The sequence below is a fragment of the Podarcis bocagei genome (genome assembly GCF_964188305.1).
Source record: "Podarcis bocagei genome assembly, chromosome: 2".
Classification (NCBI taxonomy): domain Eukaryota; kingdom Metazoa; phylum Chordata; class Lepidosauria; order Squamata; family Lacertidae; genus Podarcis; species Podarcis bocagei.
Window position 1 is genome coordinate 25,711,921 of NC_138126.1, and position 13,916 is coordinate 25,725,836.

General features: G+C 49.2%; 1 protein-coding gene across 1 annotated transcript in view; it reads left to right on the plus strand.

Moving 5' to 3' along the window:
• Positions 1 to 13,916, plus strand: part of LAMB2 (laminin subunit beta 2) — a 59,766-nt gene that overhangs the window by 15,197 nt on the left and 30,653 nt on the right. Inside the window, exons 5-12 of the mRNA XM_081181717.1 lie at positions 1,095 to 1,283; positions 2,049 to 2,112; positions 5,319 to 5,521; positions 6,784 to 6,904; positions 8,365 to 8,553; positions 11,134 to 11,313; positions 13,506 to 13,618; positions 13,716 to 13,795. Coding sequence (XP_081037843.1) covers positions 1,095 to 1,283; positions 2,049 to 2,112; positions 5,319 to 5,521; positions 6,784 to 6,904; positions 8,365 to 8,553; positions 11,134 to 11,313; positions 13,506 to 13,618; positions 13,716 to 13,795 — 1,139 coding nt within the window. The remainder of the gene's footprint in view (positions 1 to 1,094; positions 1,284 to 2,048; positions 2,113 to 5,318; positions 5,522 to 6,783; positions 6,905 to 8,364; positions 8,554 to 11,133; positions 11,314 to 13,505; positions 13,619 to 13,715; positions 13,796 to 13,916) is intronic.

The following is a 13,916-nucleotide window of genomic DNA, read 5'->3' on the forward strand; positions in this document are numbered from 1 at the left end:
ATCAACACCCCTGGATTCCTTTAACAGAATACCCTCAAGCTTGGAGGGGCAGGTGATGGTCACACCTCCCCTCCGCCCAATAACATAAACCTAATGCCAGAGATGACATTAGTCATGTGGTTTGTCCTTGCACGGGCAATTAAAAGGAACATATGCACATAGCCAACGTCAGGGTGTGTCTTGCTGGGTCCATTTGCAGCTGTGCTGTGGGAAGAAGGGTCTTTAACCTTTCCCCCTTGCCACAGTCCCAGCTGGAATTCCAGCCCCCACCAGCGCCACATGCCTGCTGTTTGCAATGGAAAGAGAAGCTGCGGAGGAATGGGGGCGGATTTTTATGTTTGATTATTTCCCAATGCCCCCAAACGGGGGGGAGAAAATCAGAGGACATTGTTGTGAAACTCCCCCCCCCCGCAGGAATGAGCTGTGTTTAAATTAAATGAGGGGATGATTAAACCGGCATTTCCAAGAATATGCTTGTAAACGCTTTGCTGCGCAACAAGTGATTTGCAGCTGCGACTTCGTTTTGTGCGTGATTATTGCTCTCATTTGTCCTCGCTTCCAAGAGACAGGGCGGTAGCCAACCACTGTGTCCTGTTGGCGTGAGGATGAATGCTTGTGCAATGGGGTCCCCGCTCCTGCTTGCGCCCTCCCCAAATCTGCACCAGGTGGTTGGGGACCCTTCCCTATGCTATTGGAATCCACCCAATCCCATGGATGGATTCTTTGGAGTTTTTTCAGCAGAGAGGGGATGGCCATCTGTCATTGATGCTTTAGCTGAGATCCCTGCATTGCATTGCAGGGGTTGGACTAGATGACTCCGGGGTCCCTTACAACGATTCTGTGAGCCCCAGCCAGCAAGGCTGTTGGTCAGAGATGATGGGAGATGTAGTCCAACCCATAGCATTTGGAGGGCCACAGAGTTCCCAACCTTGTTCTAGGGCCCATGTGCGCTCATCCCTTGGCAACTGGTGCATCAAGTGATGACGTCCACGTACGAACAGGTTGCGTCATAGCTCTATCCTATTCCACCCCGAATTACTAGGTGATAGTTCTGGACGCATGCAAGGATTCCCATTTTCCTCTACCCCTTGCAGACCTTCCGGCCGGCAGCCATGTTGGTGGAGCGTTCGGCAGATTTTGGCCGCACCTGGCAGGTGTACCGCTACTTTGCCTACGACTGCGCCGCCTCCTTCCCATCTGCCTCCCGGGGACCCTTGTGGCGTGTGGACGATGTTGTCTGTGAGTCACGCTACTCGGACATTGAGCCCTCTACCGAGGGGGAGGTGAGTGAAGAAAGCAGGGCATCCGGAGCAGTAGGATTACCTGTGGGGGTGTCAGGGATGGACTCGATGACGAGGAGTGGTGGGAAGTAGCAGTCCGGGAACCCCCAAGTTGAAGCACTAGAAGAGGAAGGCTCAGGGCCCAGGAATTGGTGGTGGGACACTGAGGAGAGGTAAGGGGGAGAGAGGAATGGTTGGATGCTGAAGAAGCAACAGGCTTTAGTGAGCGATGAGAGCCTGTGACAGGGAGCAGCTCAGACACAGAGGCTGAAGCAGAGGAGGGAGGGAAAGCCGCTGGTGAAGAATTCCAGGAATCTGCGTCTCCTACTGCAACTAGCTCCCCTCTCCTTGACTCCAAGGACACTCAGGGCAATGCGTAGGGCAGAACAGAGATTACAGGTGATCTGTAGTTTGAGGCTGCTTGGGCAACATCCATCAGAGAAGAAGACCACCAGTCCTGGAAACTGCTCTATAGAGGCAAAACCTGTCGGGATGTGTTGCTGAGAAGTAGGCTGTTTTCTTGAATAAAAAGATAAACTACATTGCCAAACTTTGTGTCTTGTGTGCTGACCTGCAGCTGACCCAGCTCTGATGGGAGATGTTGGGGGGTTGGGGTAGAGAGATGGCTTCAGCACCAAACACACCATGTACGTTAGGTCTCTGCAGACTGCCTCCTCCTTCTAGAGGCCCAAGCCAAGAGCTGCAGAATTATGCTCTCGTAAGCTGGCTGCTGCCCCTTGACCCTCTGCTCTTTCTTCCTTGCTCCAGGTAATCTACAGAGTGCTGGATCCAGCTATCCACATCCGTGACCCCTACAGCCCCAAAATCCAGAGTGAGTCTCTCTCTCTGTGAGAGGTTGTCTTGAGTGAGTCTCTCTGTGGGAGGGAGCCAGAGGAGGGAGGAGCTGGTTTAGGGCAGGGAGAGGCTGGGCGTACTGTGTATTCCCCCCCCCCAAGAGGAGTTGGGACGCGGATGGCGCTGTGGGTAAAACCTCAGCGCCTAGGACTTGCCGATCGCATGGTCGGCAGTTTGAATCCCCGAGGCGGGGTGAGCTCCCGTCGTTCGGTCCCAGCTCCTGCCCACCTAGCAGTTCGAAAGCACCCCTAAGTGCAAGTAGATAAATAGGTACCTCTTTATAGCGGGAAAGTAAACGGTGTTCCGTGTGCTGCGCTGGTGCTGGCTCGCCAGAGCAGCTTCATCACGCTGGCCACGGGACCCGGAAATGTCTTCGGACAGCACTGGCTCCCGGCCTCTTAAGTGAGATGGGCGCACAACCCTAGAGTTTGTCAAGACTGGCCCGTACGGGCAGGGGTACCTTTACCTTTACTTTAAGAGGAGTTGGATTCCCAGTGGACAAATGAGATTCTGACCTCCGAATGAGAGAAGAATCTTGGAACATTTCTGCTGCACCAAATATTTCCATCTTAATATAACTATAAATAAATGCACGCTCTCTCTCTATATATATATATTACGTAGGCAGAACCCAGGCCAAAATTGCAGCAGTAATGTGTCACAACATTGCTTGTGCAAACCAAGCAAGAAACTTGCACACCCATGTTTATTAGGCCATGCGATCGACTGTCGTAAAAGCAGCCCTACTATGGGCTATTTGGCCCATTGCAGGAGCTGCATCCTTCCTCCTCTGCCAAGAGCGTACCTTCTGGTTTGGAGGTCTTCCTACCACCTGAGATGTGGTGGGTGTAGGGCAGGTGCCGTGGAGAAGGCCTTTTCGGTTGTGGCACCCGGGATTTGGAACTACTTCCTGGGCAAAGTATGCGTGGCCCCATCATTGTTTACAGACAGGCGACGGAAACGCTTTTGTCGAGATGGATATTTTCTCATTTCAGTGAGAACTTTTCTGCCTTTTTATGGAGTTGTGGCGCCGTTCTGGCGTTCTGCTCTTCTTTTGTACTGTGCAAAAGGTTGCGAGCCACCTTACGCATCTTAGCAGATGGGTGAGGTAGAAATGAATGGATGAGTCTAGTGGGCTCGTTTGGGAAACGGCAGCTCATTAGTGACTTGTGGTTTTAAATACGAGCGATCACACAATAAGGAATTCTTCCTAATTACATTTATATGTCTCATGGTTCCCAGTGTGGTTCCCAGGCCATATAGAAACATTGGAAGCTGCCTTATACTGATCCAGATGGCTGGTCCATCTAGTTCAGTATTGTCTATGTATTCAGTGGCCTGTGTTTGCCTGAGCTTGAGTCTGGACTAAGGATTCTGAGCTCCTGTGTTCTGATTCGATACATGATTTCCAGTCACAGAACATTTCAGGATTTGGGCTTCTGCCATTGGCCCTTAAACTCTGAGTCATGATTCGCAGCTTGGAAGTTTAGACAGCCAATCACGTTGGGAGTGGGAGTGGCCCAGGCCTTCAGAAATGTATATAAGCAGTTGCTTTGTCCCTGTTGTTCACTTCTGTAGTTCAATAAAGGTTTTTGCTGTTATCACTGCGCCTTGCCTTGTGGGAACCCACCTACACTTCAGTCTACACTGACTGGCAGTGGCTCTTCAGGGTTTCATGCAGGAATCTTTCCCAACCCTACCTGGAGATGATGAGGATTGAACCTGGGTATGGCCCAGTGTGGTGTAGTGGTTAAGAGCAGTGGACTTGTAATCTGAGGAACCGGGTTCGCTTCCCCGCTCCTCCACATGCAGCTGCTGGGTGACCTTGGGCCAGTCACACTTCTTTGAAGTCTCTCAGCCCCACTCACCTCACAGCGTGTTTGTTGTGGAGGAGGAAGGGAAAGGAGAATGTTAGCCGCTTTGAGACTCCTTCGGGTAGTGATAAAGCGGGATATCAAATCCAAACTCCTTCCCGTGTAGTGATAAGGCCCAGAGCTGCTTAAGTTTAGCAAGGCTGTGTCTCCCGGACCTTCTGAACATACATTGGGAATTAAGGAGAATGTTCCTCCTGAAAAGGTATTTTGTTCTTTTCACCAGATCCAAATGGCTGAGTCAATCTTTTCTCATCACAAACAATGGATCCTCGTCTTTGAGACTTTTTTTTGGCCTGGGGCACATTAGGAGAGATAACAAACAATTATGAACGTGGCAAGACATTGATTTCACAGAAGAAAAACCGGCAAAGCTCAGAATGTTGCCTCCCCCCCCCAAAAAAAACCTTGCAAAACACCTACATCCCTCCTACACAATTGAAACGCAAGGCAACGGCAGGCTGACAACTCCTGAACCAAATCAGCAAATGCAGAAGAAGGAAAAACACTGACTTAAATATATATACAGTGGTACCTCGGGTTAAGTACTTAATTCATTCCGGAGGTCCGTTCTTAACCTGAAACTGTTCTTAACCTGAAGCACCACTTTAGCTAATGGGGCCTCCTGCTGCTGCCGCACCACTGGAGCACGATTTCTGTTATTATCCTGAAGCAAAGTTCTTAACCTGAAGCACTATTTCTGAGTGTATAACCTGAAGCGTATGTAACCTGAAGCGTATGTAACCCGAGGTACCACTGTATACTAAAATTTAGGAATGGGAGAGGGCATTGGTGGACACTAAATGGGTGTTTGAGGGTGTCACAGAGATGCCACAATGGGGAACACAAATCTAGACAAACATACCCAACAAGCATACCCTCTTTCCCTAAGAAAGAGAAACATATACACAAATAGCTAGCTAGCAAACAGTTCCCTGGGATCCTAGTGTGGACAGCAGCTGGCCCTGCCTTTTACTTCTATTTGGGGGCTGGTTAAATTTGGCCCTAGACAGATTTCTGCTTTGGCTGCTGCTAGATTTAGCTGTGGCCTCTATCTGTCTGTCGCTCTTTCTCTTTTTATCTTTCTCTCTGTGTGCGGCTGGGAATCTGTTCCCTCTCCCCTCGTCATGGTGCGCATACTTCTGACTGGTCCTGGCCGATAGCTTGCGGGGGGTTGACAACTCTGATATTCATAGCCCACCAAGTAGCCCAACTTTCGAACCCACAGCCCCAGCCGGGAAAGCTGTTTCCCAGTGGGGATGCTTCTCTCTGTGTCTGCCTTCTCACTCCTTCCAACCTCTCTGCCTGCCAGATCTCCTGAAGGTCACCAACTTGCGGGTGAACTTGACCAAACTCCACACGCTGGGAGACGACCTGCTGGATTCGCGGCGGGAGATCAAAGAGAAGTACTACTATGCCGTGTACGAGATGGTGCTACGTGGGAACTGCTTCTGCTACGGACACGCCTCGGAGTGCGCCCCCCTCGCCCGTAGCCCTGCTGACGTGGAGGGCATGGTAAGGCGCTAGGAACGCTCATAGGCACACACCACACTCGATTAGGCGTGCCAACTCCCCCCACAACTTATTTGTTTGGTTTATTTGGTTTATATATCGCCCTCCATCAAAAAATCTCAGGGCACTTCAGAAGATAAAAATACCAAGATACAGTGGTACCTCGGGTTAAGAATTTAATTTGTTCTGGAGGTCCGTTCTTAACCTGAACCTGTTCTTAACCTGAGGTGCCACTTTAGCTAATGGGGCCTCCCGCTGCCACCACGCGATTTCTGTTCTCATCCTGAAGCAAAGTTCTTAACCTGAGGTCCTATTTCTGGGTTAGCGGAGTCTGTAACCTGAAGCGTATGTTACCTGAGGTACCACTGTAAAAGCACAAATAAATAATTGAAACAGAATTAAACAAAACAATAACCCCCTTCCCACAAATGCATTTAAAAGGCTGTAGGATGTTAATCAGCCAAAGGCCTGGTTGAAGAGGAATGTTTTCGCCTAAAGATATGTAACGAAGGCACCAAGCGAGTCTCCCTGGGGAGAACATTCCAGAAGCAAGGGGGCCACCACAGAAAAGGCCCACTCATCTCTTCAATTTTCAAAGACTGCGAAGAGATGGCGCCAGGCTTACCTCAGTGGCAAGGGAGTTCTGCATTCTTGGGGCCGTCACTGAGTAGGCCCTCTCATGAGCCGCTGCCACCTGAATTTCCGAGAACGGTGAAGCCATCGGGAGGGCCTTCTCCGCTGATCTTAATTCCCAGGCTGGTCTGTAGAGAAGGGTGGTGCCATGGTCTAAACCACTGAGCCTCTTGGGCTTGCCGATCCAGGATGATGGGAGTTGGAGTCCAACAAGGGTACCAGGTTAAGGATGCTTTAGCATTTCTCCTTTTGCTAGCTAAAGGCAGAGATGAGGAACTGTGCAGAGCTCTGAAGTTTTAGCCTCTGACCGCTGGAACATATTCATAATTTCCCCCAGCCATGTGAAAAAGCACATGCATTTTCAAGTTTATCTTAAGGACTAGAATCATAATTCAACTATTTATTGGGGCACCAACTTAGTTCAAAATATACATAGGCAACGTGGCCTTTGTCCCCTATGTGGGGTGCAAGCCTAACTTCTGTGGATGCATACCTGAGAAGGGCGCGGCATGCCCATGATGATGTAGGGTAGGAAGGTTGTGTGCAGTCTGAACGCAGGAGAGCAGGCAAAGACCCGCCCTCTTCCATTCACCATGGGCATGGCCTGGGTCTCCCCCTTTCTCCGCCCGTAGGTGCATGGCCGCTGCGTCTGCAAGCACAACACCAACGGGCTGAACTGTGAGCAGTGTGACAACTTCTACCATGAGCTGCCCTGGCGCCCGGCTGAGGGGCGGCGCACCAACGCATGCAAGAGTGAGTATCTGAGCAGGGGGCGTTGAGGGTACAGGGAAGCCAGGAGGAGTGTTGATGCCTCCACAGGCAAAGCTGAAGGGTTACCGTGTGAGAGGGCAGTCGTGGTTGGGAATAAGCCACCCTCCCGACAAACCCATGAGGCGGCGTTTTTCTACCGCCAGTCCCAATAGAAGGCGTTGCTTGAAAGACTGTACACCAGCAGTTCTCAACCTGTGGGTCCCCAGATGTTGTTGGACTACAACTCCCATCATCCCTGAGCTCTGGCCTTGCTAGCTAGGGATGATGGGAGTTGTAGTCCAACAACATCTGGGGACCCACAGGTTGAGAAAGGCTGCTGTACACCATCATATACTGGTGGAATTGCCGCTGCTACAGGTGCCACATAATGCCCGTTCCACGTTTGTAAGACCTCAGTTGTTTAGTGCGGCAGGACCTATACTTTGGAACTCCCTGCCTATTGAGGTCATTGCAGGGGGTTGGACTAGATGACCCTTCGGTCCCTTCCAACTGTTAAATTCTTTCTTCTTTAATCATTTTTATTAAGTTTTCCATTTTAACAATCCAATCCAATTACATTAAATATTCCAAATTATACATATGCATATCAAATAATCCAAATTACAAATTTTTTATTGGGACTTCCCATGCTTCAAGTTCGGGGGGCTTTGATCATCACATATCTGTACTGCTTTTCATAGTCCCAACTGTTAAATTCTATGGTCAAGCAGGCACCTTCACTGGACCCTTTTCGGCCCTGCTAGAAACATTATTGTTTAGACAAGCCTACCCAGATGCTTAGAAAGTTGAAGTAATTTTAATCTGTTTAATAATAATAATAATAATAATAATGATAATAATGATAATAATAATAATAATAATAATAATAATAATAATAATAATAATATATTTATATACCACCTGCCATCCAAAGATCACAGGACAGTTTACAATATGAAAACACGAAAATACATAACACAGTAACAAACAAGGTAATACCGACCCCCAATTTAAAAGGCCATGGATTGTTTGAATTAGCCAAAGGCCTGGGAGAAAATGAATGTTTATGCCTGGTGCCTAAAGATCTATGTAACAAAGGTGCCAGTTGAGCCTCCCTGGGGAGAGCATTCCACAGGCAGGGAGCCACCACAGAAAAGACCTGCTCATCTCTTCAGTTTTGAAAGGCTGCAAAGAGATGGTGCTAGGCTTACATCCGTGGCAAGGGAGTTCTGCATTCTCGGGGCCATCCCTGAGAAGGCCTTCTCATGAGCCACTGCCCCATGTATTTCCATCAGCGGTGAAGACATCAGGAGGGTCTTCTCCGCTGATCTTAATTCCCAGGCCGGTCCATAGGGAGGGAGATGCCATTTCAGATACCTGGGGCTGAGGTAATTTAGAGATTCACATGGATTTGGGTGACGGGGGTTGGTGAGGTCAGGGATGTGATTGCCGCCTCTCGACAGAGTGCAACTGCAACGAGCACTCCCACAAGTGCCACTTCGACATGGCTGTGTACCTGGCCACGGGCAACAGCAGCGGCGGGGTCTGCGACGACTGCCAGCACAACACCATGGGCCGCCACTGCCAGCTCTGCAAGCCCTTCTACTACAAGGACCCCACCAAAGACATCCGGGACCCCAGCGTGTGCCGCGGTGAGAGCCTGCCGACTGTATTGGGGCGGGTGGCTGGGTGGAAATGGGGTTGGGGTCTGCATGTTTGCAGGGACGAAGGACCTTTCTTGTGGAAAGGCTCCCTCTTTCAGCGCTGGGAAAGTAGCTGTTTGTGCTTCATAGGATGCAGGTGCCTGAATCAGCTGGTGGCATCTCCAAGGCTCAACTGACTCCCCATTCCTGCAGAACAGGAACTTGAAGGAGGAGCCTTGCTGAGGCCTTTAAATGTTTAGGTTGCTGCGATGGATAATTTTAAAAAATCAGTTTATTTTATATAGCCAAAGTCCTTCACAGTGAATAAGAGAGGGTCTAAGCGTTGGGATACTGCCAGGGAGACAAAGTCCATCATGGCCCCAAGCCGTCTGCCGGACGATCCATCGATCTCCTGTAGGCACGCAGTATCAGCAATTAGCGACATGAGTTTCCTGAAATAGCTTGCCACATTCTGGAGCTCATGCGCACTCTATCAGCAGATAATTCACAGCAAAAGTCGCACTCAGGAGAGCATTATTTACAAGTTTTATTCAGCGTTGATCAGAACAAAGAAAGACATGACTGCCTGCGTCAGTGTCTCCAGACACAGAGAGAAAACGAAAGCAAAGACACAACAGAAACATCCTGTGAAAACAGGAAATATGCAGGCTGTGACACAAACATCCTGCTCCCTTTTAAGGTGGAACGGAAATATCCTAACATTCCTCTAAAACCAGCGGTAGGCAACCTAAGGCCCGGGGGCCGGTTGCGGCCCAATCTGCTTCTAAATCCGGCCTGCAGACAGTCCAGGAATCAGCGTGTTTTTACATGCGTAGAATGTGTCCTTTTATTTAAAATGCATCTCTGGTTTATTTGTGAGGCATAGGAATTCATTCATTTCCCCCCCAAAATATAGCCCGGCCCACCACATGGTCTGAGGGATGCTGGACCGGCCCACGGCTGAAAAAGGTTGCTGACCCCTGCTCTAAAATCAGACAGCGTAAGGCTATAGAGATTACAGCATAAAATTTTTAAATTACAATGCTGGAGCGAAGATGTCAGAGCAGATTTGGCTGCCAGAGATGGCCTTAGTTTGCCAACCCATGCCTTGACTCTACTTAACTGCTTAACTTTGCCCTCTGCCTAATTCCCACAGCTTGCAAAGAATATTGGCGTGTGGGTTTTGCTAGCAGAGCCTTTTTTTTAAAAGGCCTGTGCCTGGCCTTGGCACGTTCCCTCGAAAGCTCAAGGCTCCACTGTTCAGCAGCGGTGCGGAGCGTGAGAATCTGCAAAGGTGGCAAGCCTGGAGTCCGGTTTCGGAAGCTAATGTGGAGTTGCCAAAGCCGAAAACTTCTATTTTGCATCACCAGGACCCCTTTCTTCCTGCACCTGCGGGTTGGGTGCCTCCAAACAAAGTGCTCTTTCTTTGCTGCCAAGTTAGCAGAGGCTGTCTTTGCGCAGACACTGCCGTGTGGTTGCAGCAGAGCTTGCTGAGATTTAATTAGGGCAAGGTTTCTGGGCAGGCTTGAGGACTAGAACCCCTCTCTTTAAGAGCGGAAATGATTTCACATTATAATAATAATAATATAATAATAATTTATTATTTATACCCCGCCCATCTGGCTAAGTTTCCCCAGCCACTCTGGGCGGCTCCCAATCAAATGTTAAAAACAGTACAGTGTTAAATATTAAAAACTTCCCTGAACAGGGCTGCCTTCAGATGTCTTTTAAAGATAGGATAGCTGCTTATTTCCTTCACATCTGAAGGGAGGGTGTTCCACAGGGTGGGCGCCACTACCAAGAAGGCCCTCTGTCTGGTTCCCTGTAACCTCACTTCTCGCAATGAGGGAACCGCCAGAAGGCCCATGGAGCTGGACCTCAGTGTCCGGGCTGAACGATAGGGGTGGAGACGCTCCTTCAGGTATACAGGACCGAGGCCATTTAGGGCCTTAAAGGTCAGCACCAACACTTTGAATTGTGCTTGGAAACGTACTGGGAGCCAATGCAGATCTCTCAGAACCGGTGTTATGTGGTCCCAGCGGCCACTCCCAGTCACCAGTCTAGCTACTGCATTCTGGATTAATTGCAGTTTCCGGGTCACCTTCAAAGGTAGCCCCACGTAGAGCGTGTTGCAGTAGTCCAAGCGGGAGATAACCAGAGCATGCACCACTCTGGCGAGACAGTCCGCGGGCAGGTAGGGTCTCAGCCTGCGTACCAGGTGGAGCTGGTAGACAGCTGCCCTGGACAGAGAATTAACCTGTGCCTCCATGGACAGCTGTGAGTCCAAAATGACTCCCAGGCTGCGCACCTTCAGGGGCACAGTTACCCCATTCAGGACCAGGGAATCCCCCACACCCCCTGTCCCCCCAAAACAGTACTTCTGTCTTGTCAGGATTCAACCTCAATCTGTTTACGGTTTAAGAACCGCAGCTCGGCACAGCAGACCCGCTTTCCCAAGAAGGGAACAGATCTGTTCCAAGGAAGTGGCGTGGTTTTCTTTTCTAACTAGTTTAGGTAGACAGGGTAGGGATGAGCGGCTTCTCTTTGCGCCTTTAATTGTTCGGTTTGCTCTGCGCCCGCCCTTGACAGCCTGCGACTGTGACCCCGACGGCACCCTGGATGGCGGGGTCTGTGACACCCACGACGACCCGGCGCTGGGGCTGATTGCTGGGCAGTGCCGCTGCAAGGAGCACGTGCAGGGAGTCCGCTGCGACAAGTGCAAGACTGGCTTCTTCGGACTCAACGCGGAGAACCCCCAAGGCTGCCAACGTAGGTATCTCCAATGGGGTTTCCCTGGCCATATGCAGCTCCTTTTCTGAGCCCTTTAGATGTGATTCTGGGTGGGCAGCTTAGCCAGTGCAGCGCACCGCATAGACCGGTGGTTCTCAAAGGTTTGTGGTGCGCCACACTGGTCAAAGAAACATTTCAGTGTAACGCAATACACCGTATTTTTCGCTCTATAAGACGCACCAGACCACAAGACGCACCTAGTTTTTGGAGGAGGAAAACAAGAAAAAAAAATATTCTGAATCTCAGAAGCCAGAACAGCAAGAGGGATCGCTGTGCAGTGAAAGCAGCAATCCCTCTTGCTGTTCTGGCTTCTGGGATAGCTGTGCAGCGTACATTCGCTCCATAAGACGCACACACATTTCCCCTTACTTTTTAGGAGGGGGAAAAGTGAGTCTTATAGAGCAAAAAATACGGTAGTATTTATTTTTTTAAAAAAAATAGCTTGCAGGGCATTTATTTATTTATTTATTTATTTATTTATTTATTTGATACAGCAAGAAAAGAAAAAAAGAGAAAACACAAATACGAAATTACACACAGGAAGAACAATAGATGCAGAATTTCCTTAACAAACAATAAGACATAAATTGGTCTTAACACTAAAGACCCAACCTCCCGTCTATTCCATATTTCGATCTCATATAACTTATTGCCAATACACACTTTTTATTTTATTGAATTTATATACCACCCTATATCTCAAGGTGGTTCACAGGATAAAATCAAAATATAAAACCACAAAATACATAAATAAAAAAAACAAAACAGCCCAATAGCCCCTCCCCCAAATATATATATTTCTGATATCACCAATGATGGTTTGTTTGCCTTTCTGCTGGTCATCTTTAGGGTTAATTATAAGGGTAAAATATTTTCCATTGTTTTAAAATCAAACAGATATGACATTCCGGTATTTCTGAAAGAAACGTCCTCTATAATGTATTTCTTCAAAACCTTGTGATAATTCATTATTACCACAACACAAAGCTACCTGCTGAATAGCTAACTGTTGAATATCTCGGTAGAGCAATCCTTGTGTTTTCACTGGTAATCAGTATAGAAAAATGATTATCTGGGGGTTAAGCCTTCAAATGTAAAATGAGAACCTGCAAATCTTTTCAAAATAAGAGCAAGAGCATCAAGTGATACCGAGGACGATCCCAGGACAATGCTAGGAGCTGTTTCTTTTCATTTTCCAATGTATTTCTTATCAATAAAAAATTTGGTATGACATGAGCAAGTTTTTATTCTGAACAGTGGCGTAGCGTGGGTTGTGAGCACCCGGGGCAAGGCAAGTAATTTGCGCCTCCTAACCCGTGGATTTGTGCCCCCTTACCCGTGGATTTGCGCCCCCTAACCCTAACCCCCAGATGTTGCGCCCGGTGCGGCCGGCCCCCCCTGCACCCCCCACGCTACGCCACTGATTCTGAAAGTGTGGCCCAGAGAACCACGGGCATAGAGTGCAAGACAGGCTAACCACAAGCTAGTTAGACTTCAGTTCCCATCATCCTTGACTCTTGGAAAGGCTCGCTGGGGCTGATGGGTCCAAAAATTTGGATGGCACCAAGTTAGGGAAGGCTGGCACAAGACTTCGACTGGGGAGACCTGTGCTCAAATCCCTGCACATTCCTGTAGCTTGCTCTCAGGACAAAAGTCTATAAAAGTGTTAATGGCGTAATCTCATTTTATCTGTTGGTTGTGGGCAACCCTGAACTCCTTTTTGAAGGAGGTGTAGGATGAAACCAGTGCTATTTTTCCAGAAAAAGAGGTGCTCACGGAACTCGCCATGATCTCTTGTTCTCTTATCATGGCAATGGCACCCACCTTAGAGGTGCTGGAACTGAGTTCCAGTGAGTTCCAGCTGAAAAAAAAGCCCTGGGTGTAACAAATCTGAGTGAGTGCGTAATTAATTCTACAGATTGATGTTTGTTCCAGTTCAGCAGTAAACAGCAGAATTTCTCTGATCTGTGCCTAGAAATAACGGGACAAGTGTGGATGAGCTCAGAGTCAACTGGATCACCTCTCTCTCTCTCTCTCTCTCTGCTGCCTGGCACTTTCAACTCTTAATAGATTCATGAGAGAAGGCTTGCTCTTGCAGAAGCCATGCTGGGGCTGCTCCAGCAAGGCTTGTTCTTCTATGCACTCGGTTATTTTTGTCTTTAACCCACCAGGCTGCCAGTGCGACCCCCGGGGCACAGTGCAGGACGGGCCCCAATGTGACGCCATTGCAGGCGACTGCTTCTGCAAACGTTTGGTGACCGGGCGCAGCTGCAACCAATGCCTGGTGAGTAACAGGCTGCCCTGCTTCCCCCCCCCCTTTCCCTTTGCTTGGGTCCCCCCCCCCCGACTGGCTGACACATAATTGTGTCTCTTTTTTTCAGCCGGAGCACTGGGCTCTGAGCCCTGACATTCATGGCTGCCGGCCTTGCGACTGTGACGTAGGGGGTGCCCGCGACAACCAGTAAGGGGGCGCTGGAGAGAGCATCCTGGGTGGGTGGGGGAGGCTGAGGAAGGTGGGATTGGGAGCACGATCCCAACAAGGAGCCCTTGAGGAGGCAGGGTGGGATAGAAACCCAATAAGC